General features: G+C 40.2%; 1 protein-coding gene across 5 annotated transcripts in view; it reads left to right on the plus strand.

Moving 5' to 3' along the window:
• Positions 1 to 22595, plus strand: part of ADAMTS3 (ADAM metallopeptidase with thrombospondin type 1 motif 3) — a 246680-nt gene that overhangs the window by 208324 nt on the left and 15761 nt on the right. For all 5 annotated transcript variants that reach the window (XM_042811523.1, XM_042811524.1, XM_042811526.1 and 2 more), the window contains 10 exons: positions 11023 to 11106; positions 12698 to 12854; positions 14955 to 15060; positions 15990 to 16133; positions 17604 to 17736; positions 18219 to 18332; positions 19404 to 19549; positions 20118 to 20293; positions 21427 to 21560; positions 22065 to 22188. In XM_042811523.1, coding sequence (XP_042667457.1) covers positions 11023 to 11106; positions 12698 to 12854; positions 14955 to 15060; positions 15990 to 16133; positions 17604 to 17736; positions 18219 to 18332; positions 19404 to 19549; positions 20118 to 20293; positions 21427 to 21560; positions 22065 to 22188 — 1318 coding nt within the window. The remainder of the gene's footprint in view (positions 1 to 11022; positions 11107 to 12697; positions 12855 to 14954; positions 15061 to 15989; positions 16134 to 17603; positions 17737 to 18218; positions 18333 to 19403; positions 19550 to 20117; positions 20294 to 21426; positions 21561 to 22064; positions 22189 to 22595) is intronic.

Below are 22595 nucleotides of genomic sequence, written 5' to 3' on the forward strand. Positions count from 1 at the left end.
GGTAGTCTCCTGGCTTCTACAAGCTTAGTTAACTACTGTGATAGTTGTGTTATAAACATAACAGTGGGATCTAGCAAGCAGTGCTGATCACTGCAAGACAGCAGAGTACTGTCATGGGAGTGTCTCTTGTTGTTTTTCTCTCAGTCAGACTCTTTCTCTGCTACTTGGCTAAATAAGAAGGTGTGAATATCCCCTATCACAACACAAGCTACAGATAACAGCAGATAACATGATGTTTGTTCTGTAAATGAAATTCTATGGGAGCAAGCCAAGCAGGTTTGTTAGGAGTGTTTAGCAAATCTGGGAAATTTTATTTCTGTTCCTTTTGCACAAGCAGAGGAAAGTGGGAGAACTGGGGCAGTGACAGCATGTATTTGTGCTCCATTTCTTGAGGAGATGCCTTGGGGACTGGCGCCTTGGTATGCTGTGAGATTGCCTTTTGAAGGGGGGTTTGCTGAGAGAGACTATTAATGCAGGAAGATTATGCAAACTATTTATTTTAAAAAATCTACTACTAGGTCTTTGCATAATACCTCAATAAGAAAAGATTAAGTTAAACTGATAAAATTGGAAAGTGTCAGCTTACACAAATAACTAAGTATAGTTACAAAACAGAGCAATTGCTTCTGCCAATACTGCCAGTTCGAAAAGTAGCAGTGTAAACTTAAAAAACTGTTTTCCTGTTTGAGATTTTGAAGTTCTTTTACCTTTAACTCTCCTGTTGACTCAAAGTCAACAAAGCTATAGTAAAAGTGTATTTCTCAGAATAGTTGCCATTGGTTTCAAGGGAGTTTTGTCTGAAAGGCCTGGATGAGGACCCCACGGCAGGAGTCTGATTCTACTTTCCTTATATAGTGAGAGATTGTAGTTGAAAAACAGCGGGAAGAAGTATGTAAACTTGAAACATTCTTGACAGCTCGTAATGTCTTCTGTTTCTGAGGTTAAAGAGAAAGTATGCAGAAAGAAGAAGCACCCTAAATCATAGAATCATAGAATGCTTTGAGTTGGAAGGGACCTTTAAGATCATCTCTTTCCAGCCCTCCTATGGTAGGCAGGGACACTTCCCTCTAGACCACGTTGCTCAAAGCCCCATCCAGACTAGCCTTGAATGCTTCCAGGGAGGGAGCATTCACAGCCTCACTGGGCAACCTGTTCCAGTGTCTCACCACCCTCACAGTAAAGAATTTCTTCCTAATATCTAGTCTAAATATATACCCTCTTCTAGTTTAAAGCTTTTTCCCCTTGTGCTGTCGCTACGTGCCCTTATGAAAAGTCCCTGTCCAGCTTTTCTGTAGGTCTTCTTCAGGTACTGGAAGGCCGCTATAAGGTCTCCTTGGAGCCTTCTCCAGGCAGAAGAGCTCCAGCTCTCTCAGCCTGTCCTCATAGGGGAGATGCTCCAGCTCTCTGATAATCTTCATGGCACTCCTCTGGACCTGCTTCAACAGCTCCATGTCCTTCTTGTGATGGGAGCCCCTGAGCTGAACACAGTACTCCAGATAGGGTCTCACGAGAGCAAAGTAGAGGGGCAGAATCACCTCCCTCGACCTGCTGGTCACACTTCTCTTGATGCAACCCAGGATACAGTTGGCTTTCTGGGCTGCAGAAAATAAAGACGAGGTGATTGGTGGTAACCAGCATGGCTTAAGCAAATATAAATCATCGAATCATAGAAAATATAAATACCAAATGCTACTTTCAGCTACCTTCTAGCTGTACCTATTCCTTAAGTGATGTGACAATATCTATAGAAACTGCAAAGAAACTGTAAAGAAACAAACTTGTAGAATTCTAGCTGAAGAAGCTAGAGGGTTAGCAATTATTTTGTGTCTAGATATACATAGATGACTCCAAAAGTAATGTCTGTTTATTTCCTTGGAAATTTCAACATATGGATGCAAAGAGTACAGTAATAGTATTTGGCAGCACATTCTCGGCTACAAAACACTACTTTTCCACACAGTCACCACCATTGGCTGTGCATTTTTGCCACTGATGAGCAAGAGTCTGCATGTAGCACTCATACAAATCAGAACCAGAGTAGGTGACCCACTGCCACTGTTGCCACTGCTGAAATGCACCGCCCACCATATCACTGTGCTCACATCCATTGTGAGCCATTTTTTCTGCAAGGAGGAATTCAGCGATGCCCCTTTGCTTCATACACACTTCCACGTCAGACACCGTTCTGTCAGACTGCCCCTCTGCTGCCATCTGTCCCATTGCAACAAAATGTAATGAAATATTGGCAAGAAGGTTCATCCTCTACTGCCATACCTCCAACATCTGCCTATGACATCTTGGGCCGGCATCATTAAATAGGAGGCATTATGATATTACTTTTCTCCCATGCCTTCTCCCTTTGGTCCAAGCTTTGATCCTTGTGACTTATAACATGTCCCGCTCAAAGCACTTCAAGAACTCCCATTTAGTGCACGCTGTGCAATGATTGCATCACACTGCTACCCAAAGATGGAGAGCTGAGGCTGAAAATGTGACCTCTTGTGTCTCAGACTAAAGGTGAGTTGCAGTGTCTAGATAATGTCTTTTGGGTTCCTTTGTAAGCTCTTCAGTTACCTAAGTAAACTGTATCTTCATAATGAACTATGTTTCCAACAATATGTGACCAGATGTACTGCTCAAGGAACAGAGAAGATGTATACATAATGGGAGGGAAGCATAGAGCTAGGATTGGAGTGTACCTGCAGTTATGGTCTCTTTGTTTTAAGATGCCGTTTATCTTTTAGATACTCAGAGCCAGGTTCACTAAAAAAAAAATCTTCAGCACCATGCACCTGTCTCAATCTCATCTCAGTTTCCAAATGCACAAACACTCTGAGCATGTTTGAAGATCCAGCTACCTGTTGAGCTTCCAAAATGAGGACCAGCAATCTAAAAATGTAATCTGTAGAATTTGGCCGGAAAAAATCTTGATATGAATTTAAACCAAGTGATATCTTTTCCAGCATCGCTGTGTGTAAAATTATAACAACTCTGCTATAAATCTAGAATAAGAAACTCCAGACGTAACACACACATTGTAACAGAAAAACAGAATTCAGTCTGCTAAGTTTACAACCTGGAGCATTGTTCAGTCTTGTCGCGTTTCCTACTGTTTCTGTAATTGGGAGCTTAATTTTTTTAGTACTATTTAAGTATGCTTGGGGAGTCGCTCTCTAACACTAAGTGAATGGAGCTGTAGAATCTTGGTTTGATGAAAAGGATCTGTTGAGTAACGTGTGTGCATTTGGTTTTGGAGCCCAAAACATTTAATCATAACTTCCTCCATTCCTCTGACATGCAAACAGGAGGCTTTTGACTCTGGTGAGTTAGGAAGCTGAGTGTGAAAATCTTTGAGGAGAAACAAGCCATTTAACCTGGCTGCTTTGTGGATCAGGGATGAGACAGGAATGAATCAGCAGCAGGACTTCGGTGACTGCGAATGCATGTCTAGTAACTGTGTATGTTTGTTGTTAGTTGAAGTTTCTTTTTTAGACTTGAGGGAATTAGAAAGCACACGAGCAAGTAATTGCTTATTCCTAGATCATCAGCCATTGAGACTGCAGCTGTTGGCAGCCTAATGCACTGCTGACATCAGTGGACACAGTTTGGCCTGGCTGAACTTGACTGATGCAGATATGAACCTGACTTTTGGGTTCTGATTTAGGTTTAGATCTAGCTGTGCGAAGATTCAAGATCTGAATTTAGCATGTCTCAACTTGAATCTTTCACTCTTCCTAAAAATGGAAGGAGAAAAGCAATTTGTGATGTCCTAGCGTTCCTGGGGATTTTTGCAAGGCTGATGCTAATTTGCTAAGCCTAGCTTGCTTCCCCAAGTAAGGAAGTTATGGGCCGTTCTGCCACGTGTAATGCAGTTAACTCCAGGTTAGCTTTGAAATAACTAATATACATAGGCAATTCTATTTCACTCACATGCAGAAAAGCAGTATAAATCACACTCAACCCTGTGCTACAATTGGTTATCCTGGGCACAGTGCCATGGTGACACAACTGCACAGCTCTCAGTGCCAAAGCTGGCTTGCTGAGAGCTAAGGATTGCATGTTCGTGTGATGTCACTGGGAGTTCTGGAGCTAGAGGTTGAGTTTCAGCTAAATAAATGCCTGAAATGTTTCCCCTTATTCAGTATTTACGTGTTCTCTTAGCTTTAGGAACAGGGATGCATCAGAGGTGTATATTAAACAGTTGTTAAGGGGCAGAGCTGGAAATCAGAAGCTCAGATGGGCTCATCTATTCCCAGATAATAAAATTTAGTGTCGTCCCTAGCTGGTAGGTGACACTATAGCCTTATTTCACAGCAATTACACTGGAGTCACGTACAGCTTCTTTCCAGAAGGGCTGATGACTAAAGCAACCCACTGGGGAGAATGTAATTGCTAGGAGCTGTTTCTGGTAACTCTGTGGCCTGCCTGCTGTTAGTCAGTTTCTGCTGAATTCCTTGAGGTGACACAGTTGACTTTTTCCTGATCTTCCTGTTACCAGAATCACAGAAGGGACCTACCAAGCCCTTCTGTTGCATTAGCACTGCTTCTGATCCCCAGTGGATCAACCCTTGGTCACCCTGCAGAAATATAGTGGGAAACCACATAGAGCAAAGACTGGGAGATGGAAATGGGGTGCTGCAGGACTGAGAAAATCTCAACCTTCCCCTTCCTTTCCTGTCTCTCTTCCTCCCTTTTTTCATTCTTCCATCCCAGTCATGCTCCAGAGCCAGAGAGTCCTTCAGTAACCAAGTGGGTCCCTCAGGAGCTAGACCCTGTCTTTGTCACATGGCAGTGTGCTACACTGCCACTGAGGTCACTTTTCAGGGAAGAGAAGAATCAGTTTTCGTCATTTGTTTAATGTGTTATGGGAATGTGGCACTGACAGTATATTGCAAGCTTCAGCTTGCTCTACTTTTGTGTTATGTTGTCTCTCAGAACATGGTTTTCCTCTCCTCCACACTACCTGGGAGAAACATCAAGCCATAAAAAGAGTTCTTTAAAGCACTGCATTCAGTTTAGAAGAAGTTTGATTTTCAGCTAACAAAAGAAAAGTGAAACATTCATGATCACTTTCAGCAAGAGGTAACCAATAGACTTTTTAAAGCAATCACTTAAAAAAAAGCTTGATGTTTTCAGCACTATTTCCCTAGATTTGAGATACAGTGTCTCCTGTGTTAGTCATGTGACGTTTGTTACTTACTTGGTAGTAAGATAACTTAAGATGAAGTTTCCCTGGATTAAAATAACTGAGATCAGAAAGATAGGCACACAAGATACCAGGTAATACTGGGGGATTCTAAACAAGTTTGGGCTTGTCAGTATTTATGTCTTTCTATTTTTTTCTTCTTGAGAATAAACCAAAATTAGCTATTAGAGTGGTACTTCTGTGCATCGTTCACTCTCAAATTGCAGACCGAATTCCAGTTCTGGCAATCACTGTCCACTGAGCACAGCAGCTTTGAGGATGTCACCTTTCTAAATAATAATTCTGCATTTTTGTCCATTAATATAGCAGAGAAAAAAATGTCCACGCTTAATTTTATTTCTTGTGCAAAAAACATTTCAAGGAGGTGACTATCAAAGCTGCTTAGTGCTGAAGTTTACAGAAGCTTTATGATTCACCTCGATAGGAAAAGACAGTGCCAGAAATGTCTACACCTTTATACCTGCAGCTCTTTATCTCCATCAAAACTTTATCTCTCTTAGCATTTTTAAAATATGGATAGGACCACCATGAATTTTAGTGTCTCTCATTCACTTCAACTAGAAGTGCATAGCAGGGCCTAAACACACTGAGATATCTGACTTTGTTTCTAACCTGATCACCTGCTTGAATGTTACCAACATGGATAAAGGAGAAAAGGTTCATTGAAGCTCATTCTTCTGTGAGCTGTTCCACATGGAAATGAGAGCTAATGCTGGTGACTGAGTGCAGCGTAAATTAGCAGGTAATCTGCAACATGTTTCCATGTGGATCTGCTGGACTTTTTTTGCTAGAAGTATTTCAGAAATGTCAGTTACAGATTTTCCCTGAGCAGTAGCTTGTGACTATGCTAAACTGCACAGATCATTGATGTTACTGAATAACATGAAATAGGAGCTAAGGTAGTTTGGGCAAACATGGAAGCAAGAGAATATTTGCATCTAGGAGGTTTGAGATTAAAAGTTATGCCTGAGAGTAAAAAAATAACCTTGATACAAGACTTGCAAGGAATTGTTTTCTTTTTGTCATACACCTCACTGATCATCAGCACAAACATGATTTTTGAGCAGTCTTCTCTTTATGTTACCAGATAAGGGATCTTGAAATAAGCAGTCACTGAGTGTTGTATTTAGAAGTTGTCATCTCCTCTGTGCCTTAATTCTGATCGTTGGCCACCGTTGTTGTGGAAGAATTAACAGATGTGAGGTGTTATAAGCATGTCTTTGTTCTTTGCATGAATTAATGCAGAGCATTGCTGGCAGGAAATGAAAAAAATCTGTTGTATTGTTTTTTCTTTCCGAAATAAATCTTCACTGAAGAAGATTTCAGAATATTGGCTTTTTAGTCTTAAAAGCATTTAGCTTTGCAAACAGTGGAACTGAAACATGGTTGAGTTGTGTGTTTTCTTAAACGTCAATGGCTCCATCTACTGGGAGTACTTCCCCATACAGTACCAGTGCAAGGTGAAAGACCTCATCCTTCAGGAGCTATAGGTCAATTACAGTGAAGATTGCTACTTTTTTTTTTAGATTTAATGGTATTTTATAACAACAAGGCTTTCCTGTCAAGATTTTAATAACGTAATAGTTGTTACAAGACTTAAAAAACATGCAGTGGAAACAGGAAATGAGGGAAAAAAAACCCATATTGCAAAAAAAGCAGATTCAGATGACAGACACAGAAGCATACAAAGCTTTTAAAAATTACTTTGAGGACATGTGTATAACGTTGCCAAAAAAGCCCAAACTGAGCACTATTCCTACCAGTTCTTTTCACTCTGCTGAGTGGTGTTCTGGGAGGCACAGCAGTACTGCGAAGCTACTTGTGACTGCAGCAGTCTCACTGCTGACAGCTGGACTACAGGTTGTGTGTTCAGTTGGGAGAGACCACTTGTGTTCTCTCACTTGAAACTTTGAATTGTCATTTTCCAGCCTGGTTTTCTGTGGAAAGCAGGCATTTTCTCACATTTCCAGATCACAGTGAGTACTGAGGGATGTTCTTTATCAGCAAATAGCCTATTCTGTAGATAGTGACAAAGATTGTAACTTATCTTGTTGTCTGTCAAGGTTATGGGTTGGGAGAGCTATTTCTATACTTTCTCCTATGTATTAGTTTGTCAGTTTTAATTTAATTTTGCCCCTAGCTTTTGATAAAGAGCTCATCTCACTCCTTGCTTTTTAATCTAGTGGTTTGTACCTATGCGTAGTCAATAGATCAATAAAAGGCTGTATTTTCAAGCCATTCAATTTCCAGTGATGCGAGCAGTACAGTGGATGATGTTATTCATCATTAGATTCTGAATTACTCAACTTTCCTGCTAATCAATAAACTGCACTTCCCCCTGCACAAGTCAGACATGGAAAAGTAAGTAGTTTTATCAAGGCAGAAAGTCCTTGAAGCTGTACTGCCCCCCAAATCCAAGGACAGTCAAATGAAACATTTGGTGTAAGGAGAGAGGAGCTTACTGTAACTGAGCAGAGGAAAACGTCAGCACATTTCTTTGGGTTAACCTGTAGCCCCTGCCTGCACACCATGAAGGGAGGGAGGGTGGGCAACCATGAATAGGAATTGCACGGTACCTGCACAAAAGCAACTGTACATCTCTGCTTTCTGTCTGTCTCAAATTTGAAAGGCCAGCTACTAAGAGCACATTTGATTTCGCATCTTTGATTTCATCACTGCAGTTTACAAGTACATCAGTTTAGGAATGTGGGTTCACCCTTGGCATTCATAATGTGTAGAGAGGTGAGTGTCCACAAAGGCCCTGAAATCCCTTGGTTTGCAGTTATCTCCATTTTCCAGTACTTCTTACTGTAGCTGTAGGGTTTCCTGCTAGGTACATTTATGTTGTCTGTTTGAATGATTACCCATTTAGTAAACAGATATGTCCCATATGTGGAGTCTCCCACTTGTCACCACTGTCCCAAGCAGAGCGCTGATTTACTTCTTGTGTATATTACTATTGAATTCAACCTAATCACTTTTTCCTTTTAAATACTGCACCAGAATCCGTATGGCCAGCTGGACATCTGTGATATGTTTCCCAAGTTCAGCTTAGACAAATCAAGCTTCCTGGGGTGTGATTTATATATGCATTTTGTACCAGTACCAGTATCTTGGAATGTAATTTGTTTTGCCAATATAACCACAGCATAGATGCAATTACAGCAGTCTGAAAGCGCTACAGTCTACACTGACAGTTTTCAGCACTTACTTTGATTTGTGGCCTTCTAGCAAGGTTACAGGTTTCCAAAATTTCCTGTGTCTAGGTCATGAGAGCATATATGAGCTTGCTCCTCATGGGAATCCTGCAATGCATCCTTCCAAAGCAGTCCATAGAAACAGGTGTTGTAGAAAAGTGTTGAGGAAGACTTGAAACTTTCAGTTGGTTCCAGGATCCTTTATGTCTTTTTGAAGGTCACTTCTGGGAAGCTTGTTGTTTCTTGGCGCAGGGGAAGTTGTGAACGTTTTTCTGAGATGAACTTTGGTGGAAGCAATACTATTGCATTGCTAAGGAGAAAATATGAATAATTGAACTTTGGAATAATTGCTTCATGAGGCGAGCAGTCTAAGCTGCGTGCTCATTTCTTGTAAAACTATCCTGCTGACAGTCTGTTCTCAGTTAGTCCTAAAAGGGATTGCATTTTTTAAAACCATGGACTGAAATCATTGTGCCAGGTCCCACAAACTGGACAACTCAGAACGACCTTTTTTGCCTCAGGGGAAGGGGAAAGTTTTGTTTAGCCTAAGTAAAAAAAAAATAAAAGATCTCTAAATATTGCTTAAATATACCAACCTTGCTCCAAACAGTGGTATTTACTTTTCACCGATTACCCATAATATAATATTTATTCTATTTTGATGGGAATAAGTAGCTTCATTGATGAGCTGCAGATGTTTTAGCTCCCTAATTCATACTCTGGTGAAAGGACATTTCTCACCTTACCAGGCACAAAGAAGGTCCTCAAGAGGAACAATTTCTGACCTGTCATCTACATGATTTTTTTAAAACTTAAATTCCACTAATACTCTATTTAGAATTATGCGGTTACTTTTGTACTAATTTGACTTTAAAGATCAGAGCAGCAGCATTTGTTGCTTCTGAAATAAATTATTCAAAACTAAAACAACAGTGAAAAATTTCAGCTGTTTGGTGAACAGTGGAACTGCTACGTTACCTCTGGATGTCTGTCCTATGGCTGTGCTCTCTAATGGGATATAAGCTGTTCTCATTATGGGAGTATTGAAGAGCTTCTGTGTGCATACTCTGAGCTTCCTTTCCTATGTGTAGTGGAGAATATTCAGTTTTTGCTTGCATGGGAGCAGTAGTAACATTGTTATTTCCAGTAAACTGCTTACTTTCCTCAAATCTTCTACATACTTGATTTCTTCAAGGTCTTTATAGTTTTGCAAGTGTTGCTGGAAAGCAATCAACAGGCCCCAAATGTACTGGGACACTAGCACTGACAGAAGGAGCAAGTATCTGATCTTTATTTCATTTGGAAATCAAACTAAAAACACTGAAATAAAAATTCTGTCTTTAAACGTTGTGCATAGACCTCACTGGAGACCTCTGCAAACCTTATTTCATGCACTCTTTTGTCAGGGCTCTTTGTGAGATTTTAGTTTTTCCTGTGTGTTTTCTACAGCCCTTGAAGATGAGAGTTTTGATGTCTCATGAGGATGTCTTGTGTATGGGTGTTTTCTCTGGCTAGCAGTTGTTTTTAATGTGCGTAGTAAGTCTTTCCAGATCCTGTAAATGTTACATGCTTTCATGCAGTTGGTGAACTTTTAAAATGGAATGTGTTGACTTGCAGAAATTGAGTGTATTTGGAGATATCATTACTCTGTGAGGTATACTTGAGTTTATGTCTCTGGCAATGCTGTTGACTTTAAAACTTTTAGATGAGAACATCCAAAGCATTTCTGGGATTTGGAAAGACTTTGCCCATTAATTTTAAGATTGATCTAGAATCAGGACTATTATTCAGATCTTTAAAGCTAAACACATGCTTACATGTGTGCAGAAATGGAGTCGCATTGATCGTGTCGTTGTCTGAATACTCTGCCTTCCCAACCTAGAGCTTCAAAATGCAGAAATGGCCTTAAGTCAAATCCTCAAGTATTTTCTGAGGACAGACCTATGCTGAACTTAATGGCATATTTCCTTGAGCGAAAGCTACTGGCAGAAGAATCTTTTACAAAATGAAAAATATGTGCTCCCTCTCCCCACTAAAATATTCATCCCATGTGTTTAAAATGATTGAATTGAGACAAATGGTTGACGAAGCAAATAGGAACAGGATCTGGAGTTCATCCACAGTTAGAGTGGCCAGATGGCAGAGCAGAAGTGGCCATGTGGGCTGAATGGTGATGGTTTTATCTGTTGTTAATGCAAACTCTTAAATGCTTTTAAATCCCTCAGTGAATGTGACCATACTGCAATAGCCTTGCTTTCAGGAATAACTTCATTTTCCTCATCATGTTTATCAAACAAGTGAAATTAAGCATTTAGACAAGTATTTGCTGGGTTTGTAGTCTTTCTTTCTCCAAACAATTTTTACGTTGGCTCTGATCCAAAGGCCATTAAATTTGAGAGGAGTCTTGAAATGTGCTTCAGAAAGTTCTCAGTGAGGGAGTACGTGATGACAGGAAGTATAGTCTACATTTCTCACTGCATGGAAGTGATTTGAGACTTGAATCCTCCTCTGAGAAAAATAGTGGTTGAAGCTCTTGAAATAACAGATACATGGCCTTGGAAGTTCCCTTTGTATCATCCATGTCTTTTTCTTTTTAAGTTTTCCTTTCTATTTTCTCAGGTGAATGAAATTTACCATGATGAATCCTTGGGTGTTCACATAAATGTTGTGCTGGTCCGAATGATCATGCTGGGGTATGCAAAGGTAAGCAAGCCTCCAAACCAGTTCTTTGCATTCGTAGTCTTTGTAATCATAGTCCATAGGAACTACATGAGCAGCTGTGGAAGCAGAAGTCTACCAAAGTGTAAATTCCAGGGAGCTGCCTCCTTTTTCAACACATGCTAAATGTGCTTGTGCTCGCATTCCTGCAATGAGCCATCACTGTCCCTTTTTGTGAAGAGTGGTGTAGAACGGGCTGCACTGTCACTTTGCACTTTATTTATCACTAAGAAGCTGGAAGACTGCAGCAATCAAATATTTTTGTCATATCAGATGGATTCATTCCACTGGAAAGCTCCTTTTCCAGTGTATTTTCTTAATGTCACCAACTATCTGTGCTTAAATGCAAGATTGCAGTGATTGGTGCAGTACCTGTGAGGACTCTTGCTTCAAGAGACAGAAGTGATTAGTTCTGCCCCTATCCTGCTGATGCTGCTGAGGGATAGGCTGAGAGGATGTGGGGGGCACGTCAGCCCACTGCAGTCTCACTCCAGGGGCTTGGGCTTGCAGCCTGACTTTTTGCCCTCGTGAGTCCTCAGGGAAGAAAATGACTTTAGTGGTGGCAATCAACTTGACTGATCAACACAGCTTGCTGCTGCCCTGTCTCCACGCAGTCTTCTATGGTAACTATCTCCTTTTCTGGTTGTGCTGTACACTCCTTTTACTGAGTCACAGCATACTCCTCCACTTTCTGCCTTAGACTTGCTTGTGCCAACATGTTGATTGTTGGTAAAATACATTCACAGAGCTTTGAAACAAATACTTGTTACGTTGTTCAGGATGAGAATGTTCTAAGTGCTGTTTGAGGTTTGATAAAGATCATGTCCCTTCCATCTAACTCATGCACTGAATTTGAGCCTGCTTTGATGTTTGCCTTGTAATTAAATTTGGTCACTTCCTTTTGAAGCATTGAGGTTGTAGACATACTGTGTAGTGAAAGTCTCAAAAAACAGATGGCTAATCTGTATTAATCAGTACAGATTTACTGGTGCTATGGTGTTTTATACCAGTTGAGGCATTGTACTCTGTGTTTATGTTATTCACTTCCTCCACACAGGCTGTGTGTTGTCACTCCACTCTCATTTAATTAAACTGAGTCACATTGTCTTCTGACATTTATCCTGCATATTACAGGCTTTATCTAGATATTATTCAGGAATGTTGCACAGAAGGGCCATTATTTGTCACCATTTTAATAGAGAATATAAATGCTCGTTACACTGTCTTTTAAAAAAATCCTAAATATGTGCTATAACGTATGTACATTCACTGTTACATACAAGTATATTGATATAAGCAGTAGCACTCTGATTTGGCAACTCTTGTACATTTCCTTGTCTCTGCCTGGGGATCTAGGACAAGAAAGCTAGGAGAGAGTATCAGTCCTCTTTAATGGATCAGTCAATGTCCAGTGTATTCATTTTCTTTTCTCATATCAAAGAGGATTACTATGACTTAGACTGATAGTCAAATCGGGAAGGAAAAACAGGAACATGGCTGGTTCTTCAAGAAAATCAAAACTTGACTGAATTTCTTACCTTTAGAAGATCCTGGTTCTAATATATTGCTTTTTCAGTCCATTAGCTTGATTGAAAGGGGGAATCCCTCGAGAAGCCTGGAGAATGTTTGCCGCTGGGCGTACCAGCAGCAGAAGTCAGACCCCAATCACTCTGAGCACCATGATCATGCCATCTTCTTGACTAGGCAAGATTTTGGGCCTGCTGGTATGCAAGGTAATGCAGCTGACCTGAAGCCAAAGTATCGGGACTTTGGGGTTTTTGTCTGTGTGTGTCTAGTGCCTGACAGAAAAGGAGAAAAAAAATGAAAATTGCATTGTTGTGTGGCCCAGAGAGATTAAGGAATGTAGGCATTGATTCAGAAAATACCTGAAGTGTTCAATTTTGAAGATAGATTGAAACCTGATTCTGTTCAGGAAAGCGTATACACTCATAACTTTCAGTTTCCTATTCTGGGTTTAGAAAAGGCCCATATGGACAGTCTAAGCATGTACTTGCTAGTACACTGTGAAGAGAAAGTACTCACTCTATTTCATTCTACATGCTTTTTTAAAAACCAGGTAGACCTTGCCACTTATATCTAACTGCAACAGATTAAATTTTACCTTATAGTATGTAAATAACTGTTGCCTTCTTCAGACAAATATATTTTTGCATGTGCATGCAGGGCACATGAGGAATTCTCAGTGTACTTTGCATTCCACTTTGTTTTTATTTTACTGCATCACTCACAGTAGATTTTTTCTTATAACTAGCTTTTTACCTCGTTTGATAGATGCATTAGTCCTTTTCACTCAAGGAATTAATGATAATTGAAAGTAAATTCACAAAGCATGATTTATGTCAGTGCCGAAAAATGGGAGTCTGGGTGAGACTTCTGAAGTGTTACTGCTCTGTGCAGCATTGCAAACTAGTTCCGTTTTTTATTTCTTTGGTTCTCATGGAGTTGCATTCAGAATATGCACCCTATAATCATTTACCCAGACCAAACTAGCACTCATCTTGTATGCTGTGGTCTGTGGTAGGACTAAGGGCTCCTCTTAGCAGAAACATTGTGGGTTTGTGTGCTTCTTTTTTCTGCTTGCAGGTGGAAAAAAAGGACTAGAAAACAGAGCAGTTTCTGAAACAAAGCTGTCCAACTAAATGTGATGGCCTTCACTGCAAAAAATCTAACACTATACAGTCAGAAATGTCCTCTGTCTTCCGTGTCTCAGTTTCCTCAAACACACTGTTTCCCCTCTGAATGTTCTCTATATCTATTGCTAGAAAGATAAAATCCTCTAGCTCCTCCTGGTACTTGAGCCACATGCCCAGCTCCGGTGCTGCTCTGCAAATGGTTCTTTGGCTTCATTCTCTCTGTCAGCCTTCATAGTCTCTTCTAGTGCGATGCCCAGTTTCTTTGCCTTTGATACAAATTCTGCAACTTCTCTTGGAACAATAGGCCCCCATTCATTATCTAGTCATGGAAAAGCAGTATGATACATGGTTTAGCATGGTATCATTCAGGTCTAATGTGCAGAATTTACCAATTTTTGCTTAGTAGAAGGTAAGAGAGACCTGCTTTTAGTCAGAAATACCCTTTATTAAGAAGGCTTTTCAGATTTTATGCTGGTGAGCTTTTACTGAGGCATGAGTCTGCTTCTTCACATAGCTTTTTGAAAAATGTGCCATGTTCTGACCATCTGGCTAGAGATTTTGTAGATGTCTATGTCAGTTCCTTCATCTTTCAGGGTTAGGCAAGAGTCCTGAGTCCTCATTCATGTCTGGACTTGCATTCCAGAATGAGATCTTAGGCGGTCTCCCTACCTTCAGATTTTGGCTTTTGCTGATGACAAGGCATGTAATATTTACTAAGCAGTAATTACATGATGGTATTAATATAAATACATACAAAGGAATGAAAAAAACTCTTTTAATTGAATGGGAATCTTCTGCATTTTTTTTTATGAGTGTAAGTGCCTGAAGTAATCTAGATGTATGCAGAATCAAACCAAGTTTGTCAGAGCCATTAACACTGACAGGAATTGCAAAGACAGGAGAAATTGACAGTCAGAGGAAGAGAATCCTTGGTTCTTCTCTGGTAGTAAATTTATTGGGGTGTCAAGTGGAACAGGCTGTCCAGAAAAGCTACAGATGCCCCATCCCTGGAGATGCTTAAGGCCAGGTTGGATGGGACCCTGGGCAGCCTGATCTGGTGGATAGTAACCAGCTGCGTGTTGGAACTGAGTGGGATTTAATTTCTCTTCCAACCCAAGCCATTCTATGATTCTGTGAAATGTAATGGGTAAAGCAGTCAGACATGATTTCTCTCAATAGGATATGCTCCTGTTACTGGCATGTGTCACCCGGTCCGAAGCTGTACTCTCAACCATGAGGATGGGTTTTCATCAGCTTTTGTTGTTGCTCATGAAACTGGTCACGTGTAAGTCTAACATAAAATTAGATTAACAATATGGTGCTGCATCTCCTTTTTACTTAAAGTGATTTAATTTTAATGGCTACATGACAGCCATCCAAATAATATTATCATCATGGAACACATCGGTGGTTTTAGCAATGAATAAGTAAGCGAGGGAAGAAGACAAAGGAAAGAGAGAGCAGGAACCCATTTTCTTTAGGGTGATGGTGAGATAATTAAGAAAGAAACCTGGAAAGTCCAAGCAGTGGAGACGGTAGCTTACCAAGCATCCTTAAAATTCTTTCTTCTCATTGACTGAAAGTGCTGATTTGTTAATTTGATACCTGTTAAGGAGTGATAAAATGTTAGGCTGAGAATAATTGATTCAGGGAAAGATCTCTGTCAACTGCTGGGTGAATTAATGTTGTCTCTAAGTAGTGCAGGCTTCTTGTTCAGCTCAGTGGGCTCTGTTGTTGTTTTTGTCCAGAGTAATGTAGGAGGAGTTTAGCCAAATGTGAGGTGACCATGTCACTTGCCCGACAAACTGCACCAGATGCACACTTTTGGAAGTTTACTATGCTAACTTAGTTAGCTCTTTGGATGCACAGCATTACAACCGTGGTAGCTCGATGTATAAGTAGGTGCTTTTGATAAATGAGTGTACTGTCATGAATAATTAAATGTCTGAATGAGATGCTCAGTGGTAAGCAGAACTGCCGTTTTCTGTTATCCAATGTAGAAATCATCATCTAATTAGTTAGTTTCTAGAGTATTTAGAGTCCTTATATTTTGACATCAAAGTTCTATTTGAAAAGCAGGTGATATCTGTAGCATGCAGAGAACAATTTCATCTTGAATGACTACATTTGCATGAGAAACTGTTTTCTTTACAGCTGTTCTACCAGTTGAAAAGTAGAAACTGCTGAAGCTCTGATACCAATTCTTTGTTTCAGGCTGGGAATGGAGCATGATGGGCAAGGGAACAGATGTGGGGATGAGACAGCAATGGGGAGTGTTATGGCTCCCTTGGTGCAGGCTGCCTTTCATCGTTACCACTGGTCCAGATGCAGTGGCCAAGAACTCAAAAGATATATACAGTAAGAACTTATTAGCACTCATTGATGGTGGTTTTACTTAAGGAAACAGAAGTTTTTGCAGTTCCCTGAGATGTGGGGCCAATGGGCTGCCCTCCATCAGAGAGCAAAGAAGAGAAACAATCCTCAAGTGTCATAAATTGAACCCTTGTCTGTGGAAGTCTCTTTTATAAACGCAGTGGTACTGAGGCTTCACAGATAGGAAGGAATGGGATCCTCTTGTGTAGGCTGCTCTCCTTCCAAACAGATATACAGAGGAATTCCAGTAGGCTTCCCTGTCCATCACTGCAGCAGCAGTGAGGAAGAGGAACCTCCATTTCTGGCTCTCTCCAGTAATACAGTTTTCTGATCACCTTTGTTGCCATGCATCTATATTAGAAAAGCAAAATCAGGAACAGTGCATCCTCACCTACAGTTTTACACAACACTCATTGCATCTTCTGGGAATGGTACCGGGTGTCTGTCTGGAAGACTTTATTTAAGGAAGTTGGTGTTTTTCCTACATTTTTTATTTCTGTACAAGTGCTTTTGTGAAACTGGGAAGATGAAGCCCTAAGCTGAGAAGAACTAGTAAAATTTGTGGAAGAGAGAAAATGCAACATGAATGTCACTGAATTAGGGAGAAAAGGGAAACAGAGAGCATAGGAGTGATGTCTCCCTGTATTTATGTGCATGGTCTCCCATGTAAATGCTTTCTCATCCAGTTCTTACTCCTTTATTGCGAATAACTGGTTTTGCAAGTCAGAACTGAGTGAAAACTTAAATTGACCCACTATGGCATGGATTCCAATGAGGAATCCCATCAGTAACCTGAAGCATGAAATTTTACATCAAGACCTTTGAGATTAAAATGGATTTTTATCCTTGTGCAGGAAGAGCAGCCCACCAAAAGTTTAATAGGAATGGGTAAAAAGCAGGCCTTATTCTTGCCCTTTGCATAACCTGTTTTTTGTCCCTGTGTATGCTGTAGATTTCAGGTAAGAGGGCCTGTTCTCAGACTACTGTTCTATTTTAAAGCCCCGTAAAGTCAGTGGAAAGGCTCACTCTGACTACAGAAGGTGTATAATCCTTATACTGGGATTATATAGGATTCACAGTTACAGTTTGAAGCACATTGAAATGTTGCCTTTTGGAACTGAGAATTGAGAAGTGCTTGTTTTCTGTCTCTGGTGATGGGAAAACAAAGTGCAAATTCTACACGTACCATTAGATCAGGGAAGGGCGGGAGATGCTTCTCCTCAGTATCCAGCAAATACAGGGATTCTGTAGGATCTTCTCATCCAGTGCTCAGTCACATTTCACTGAGCAGTATTCTAGAGAAGGGGCTGTTAGTGCTTCAGATAACAATAACAGGTTTGAGAAAATGAATATTGTCACAATATTGACATCTCAGAATAAAGAGTTTGATTGTATTGATAAAAAAAAACCAATTACTACATTTTCTCACTATCTTTTCTGTGCATCTTTCCACAGCTCTTATGACTGTCTTCTTGACGATCCTTTTGAACATGATTGGCCGAAGCTCCCTGAACTGCCAGGCATCAATTATTCCATGGATGAACAGTGCCGCTTTGATTTTGGTGTTGGCTATAAAATGTGCACAGCGGTATGTCCAAGGCAGTCATTGCAAACACAAACATTCATTTCAGCAAGTTGGTGTTTGGCCTTATTTAATAGTTGCAATGTATTTTCTCACAATTAAACATCAGTTAATGGAGTAGTTTAAGCAGATACAATAAAGAAGGAGAGAGATATTTATGGGTGAAAGCCAGAGCCAGTCATCTGAGTCATTTGGTATAGCAGTCAAGAGGACAGCAGCGTGGTCTACATGACACAGACTTGTGGCAGCAAGCCTGTGATCCCAAGAAAGAAAGGGAGAAAACTAATTTTCCTCCCACTTCTGGGCATCTCCTCCTTCCTTCAGCACCAGAGGATGTGGGGAGTAATCATTGCCATTTTCTTTCCAAAGATATTTGACTTGTTGGTGGCTATGCTAGATTAGCATAGATTAGATTGGTTTGAATCCTTACCCAAAAGGTATCAGTAATCTAATGTTGTTTTTCATCTCATAAATGTCCTATATTTCAGTTCCGAACCTTTGATCCGTGCAAGCAGTTGTGGTGTAGCCATCCAGATAACCCGTATTTCTGTAAGACTAAGAAAGGACCTCCACTCGATGGGACAGAATGTGCCCCTGGAAAAGTAAGTATTGCATTTCCAACTATGTATTAAAAAGAAACACACACAAGCAGTTGCATTAATTTGGGTTGAAAAGCACACAGGAAAATAGACAATTGCACAGCATCCCCCCAGTTGGCACCAAAGAAAGGAAAAAGTGGGAGCTGTGATTTCCCACTTTGTCTTCTTTGAAATGTACAAAGCTGGCTGTTACATAGGTTGTATTTTGGAAGGTAAGGGTGTTAAAATCATAGGTGAGGTGTAGGGCACTCACATTTTCCTCTGTAGCCTTTTTGTTATGTTTTTTTTTTTAATTATTATTATTTTTAATATTATTCTCTCTTCTGCAAAGTGTCCTTAAAGTGTCATTAAGAATCCGTGGTAGCAGATGACAGAATCACTGTAGGATGGGAGTACATAGCCCCAAACTCTTCTTAGTACTTGTGGTCCAGACATCCTGTGGCTAAATGTTTGTACAGGCTTAGGATTAGCTCTTTAATTTTGTCTTTTAACATTAGAGAATGTTCTCCTGCTAATTCATTTTTGATCATACAATTATACTCAAGCAAATGTTTATTTAACAAATTCCATGTATTTTCAGCTACAGGAGAGCCACTTATGATGTCTGGAAATGCCCTAACCAGTAGCCAAAAAACTTGTTGACTAGTGACTAGCCTGCTGTTGCATCTTGTTTGCGTGAATATAATGTTTGAGTATGAGGAAAAAAAGAAAAAAAAGCTACTGATCTTCAGCAAGGATCTTATTCTGTGATACAGTAGTCAGAACATAAAAATTCCTTTAAAACATGGTAGGAATTAGGATTCATATGAGACAAAGGATGACTTAAATGAAGTCAAAAGAACGTGTTGATGTTCGTGTTTCTGCCCATAGAAGGATGCACGCTCAGATGTGGCACTGTCGTTTATCCATGGAACACACAGCCATGAAAGAGAGGGATTGGGCACTCCTGGGCCTAGAGTATGAAGACCCTCTTTGCTCCACGAGCTCACCTCTGTGCACTTTTAAATTTACTGTGATTATCTTTGGTTTGACTTTGTTTCTGCTCTCCTGCTTTCCATGCCTGTTTTCTCTCAGTGGTGCTACAAAGGTCACTGCATGTGGAAGAATGCTAACCAGCTGAAGCAGGATGGCAACTGGGGACCCTGGACAAAATTTGGCTCCTGCTCACGAACCTGTGGAACTGGAGTTCGCTTCCGAACGCGCCAGTGCAACAATCCAATGTAGGTCTTCTGCCTTGGTGGTAGTTCCAGTCAACTGGTAATCATTGTAGGTGTCTGCTGAAATGGCATTTGTGTTTTGAGATGGAATCTCCTAAAATTCACGTTGTGTTCAAGCCCCTTGAAACATCACCTTTTGCAAGGAGCCAGAATCATTTTTAGTGAATCCAGTAATTTCCAGAGGAAAGCCTGTGGAAAACCATCCTATGAAAAATTTAACTGATGTGTAAGAGAGTGAAGAGAACATAGAGTGCAAGCTCAACAAGCTTTGGGATGAACTATTAGATAGTCTCCAGTTGTAAATCAACTATTGACAGCATAGATGTGTATATGTATTGTTTCTGCATGTCAGTATATGCCTTTGGGATGTTTGAGTAAGCATGGAGGTTACATTGCAAGTGCATATCTGTGCAAGGTAACTGCTTTGTTTCCAGTTCTGTCAGTTCACACTCCTTTTTTGTGAAATTGTCTCTTTAGAATCAAGTGTGAAATTCCACTTAAGACTGATAACAAAATTGTAGACCCAAAGCCTTGAGGGTTTTATAATCTCACAGATGTTTTCTTCTCCCAGGCCGATTAATGGAGGTGAAGATTGTGTTGGTGTCAATTTTGAGTTTCAACTGTGTAATACGGAAGAGTGTCCGAAGCACTTTGAGGACTTCAGAGCGCAGCAATGTCAGCAACGCAATTCCCACTTTGAGTATCAGAACAGCAAACACCACTGGCTGCCATATGAACACCCTGACTGTAAGTCCTGTTATTTGTGTTTACTACAAGTCAGTGCTGGAATCTTACAGATCGTATGGGGGGGGTCTTGTTTCTTTTGCCACGTAGAGACTACAGCGTAAGAAAAGTGTAGTAGGTATGACTAAAAAGCAGGAAAAGAGGATGGTCCAGGGTAAAGGAATAGCTGCAGTGTGAGACAGTTGTAACTTCAACAACCCTTGCCCAGCTGTTTTCCTCTGACTTTCATCCTCTTCCTAGTGAGAACAGGATGTAGCAAGAGGCATAGAGGCTCTGAGCTCCTGATGGAATAGCTGGTGGGTGCCATAGCAATTAATGCAGCACACTGTGAAGCTCTGGCTCTGCTGTTGGTGCCAAATGTGGAAAGCTGCTGCTCAGATCATGAAGGACTCTTCTTGGTCTCTCCTGTACAGCTGTTCATCTATATGAGTGCAAAATGTTAATGGTCAATGAGGACTGCTGCTAGGAAATTGCACTGGAAGTTGTAATAGCATTCTAATTAGTGTTCTACTTGAGAAGTCCTAAGTATTTTCCCATTCTTAGATAAATCCATCTACCTGAGCCTGACTCTTCACTCTTAACATTAATATAATCCAGCAGTCATCTTGAGTAAAAAGGACAGCTTCAAGCATAAAGATTCATTGCTTGCTGAAAGGGATTTCAGAGCTGCTTTGAGTTGCTAGTATTTTTTCCTCAGGCATCTCCTTTGAAACTCTTCATATGCGTGGCTGGGGGATCAGATTCAAGTAGTGATAAAGAAATATTTGTTCAGCTGGCATTTTCCAAAAAGACTAAAGGAATTTGAAATCCAAATCTTCTATTCTTTCATGTGATGTAATTTCCTAAACTCTGCACTGCTGCAACAGAATCAAACTGAAGGCTACTTGAAGAATAGTGGGGAACCCAGTTCTAGGAGCTTCTTTGGAAGCAGTCTGATTTCTGTGAGAGTATCTGTGATACTGATAGGCCCAAAATTAACACAACAGCAAATTAGTTGCTTTTTCCCCCCTAGGTGTGTGCATAAGGTCCATTCTATCTCTGTAATATTCTCTTTATGCCTTTAGTGAGATGTTTTTCTGAAACTCATCTGAATTGCTTTTAACTTATGCAGTTACGTCTGTTTTCCTGCTATGCAGCTAATAAGAGATGCCACCTGTACTGCCAGTCCAAAGAAACGGGAGATGTTGCTTATATGAAACAATTGGCACATGATGGGACTCGCTGTTCATATAAAGATCCCTACAGCATTTGTGTTCGTGGAGAATGTGTGGTGAGTGACAGCTTCTCAAGCTCATTGCTGAATTTGGACTGTGCTGTGTTAACTGTTCAGCAGCAATCAGAGAAAAAGAGATAGACTTTGCAGATGCTTTGAAATATTTGCAGCATCATATTCATCATAATTACTTCAGAATTAAATTACATTAGAGCAATGACACAGGTCCATTCCACGGAAACAATTTACTTTTCTTCAACTGACAATTTCATTTGCCATTTTTTCACTTAGTTTTGCATCTGAAAGGAATTGTCCCTATTTTGCTCTTTTCCATCTTTCCTAGTCTTGATGTACAGTGGATATAATCTGAGAATCAATTCCTGTTCTTCACCTGAAAACCGTTACCCAGCAACAGGCTTTCAAGTAATTTGTGTTTAAATGAAATAGATCACTCTTGGCTAGTAATTTCCTCTATGCATTGATTTTGAGATTGCATCGCTCTACAGCTAAACCTTACAGCTTATGATAAAGCCATGTTTCTTTTTGCTCTTCATTCTGCAGAAAGTGGGTTGTGACAAGGAAATTGGTTCTAATAAGGCTGAAGATAAGTGTGGCGTCTGTGGTGGAGATAACTCCCATTGCCGAACTGTGAAAGGAACCTTTACCCGCACTCCCAAAAAGCTTGGTAGGAATAGCATATTCATGCATCTGAATATAGTTTCTATTATCTCATATGTTTCTGTCATGCTTACTGTTTTTGAAGACTGATCAGAAATGTGGCTTACTTCAAGGTAGCAAAACAAAAATTTTAGCTTGATGTGCCAAAATGGTTTAGTGCTTGATAAAGAAATTAGATTCTTTAAAACACTGTAATGTTTCTGTCTTTTGAAGGACCTAATAGAAGAAAACTCCATTTGTGCAGTGTATCTAGAAATACTCCCCAGGCATAGCGTGTTCAGCTCTTTGTAAATATTGAAGCCCACAGTGTTTGTGCTAAATGGGGATACACTGAGTTCTGCCAAAAAAATGAACTATTGTCCTAAGAGTGACATTCAGAAGAAATTGAGGTGCTTTGCCTGATGCTAAGTATAG

Source organism: Centrocercus urophasianus, unplaced genomic scaffold (assembly GCF_019232065.1).
Source record: "Centrocercus urophasianus isolate 14NV4802_14NV808 unplaced genomic scaffold, USGS_Curo_1.0 seq_13, whole genome shotgun sequence".
In the NCBI taxonomy this organism is placed as follows: domain Eukaryota; kingdom Metazoa; phylum Chordata; class Aves; order Galliformes; family Phasianidae; genus Centrocercus; species Centrocercus urophasianus.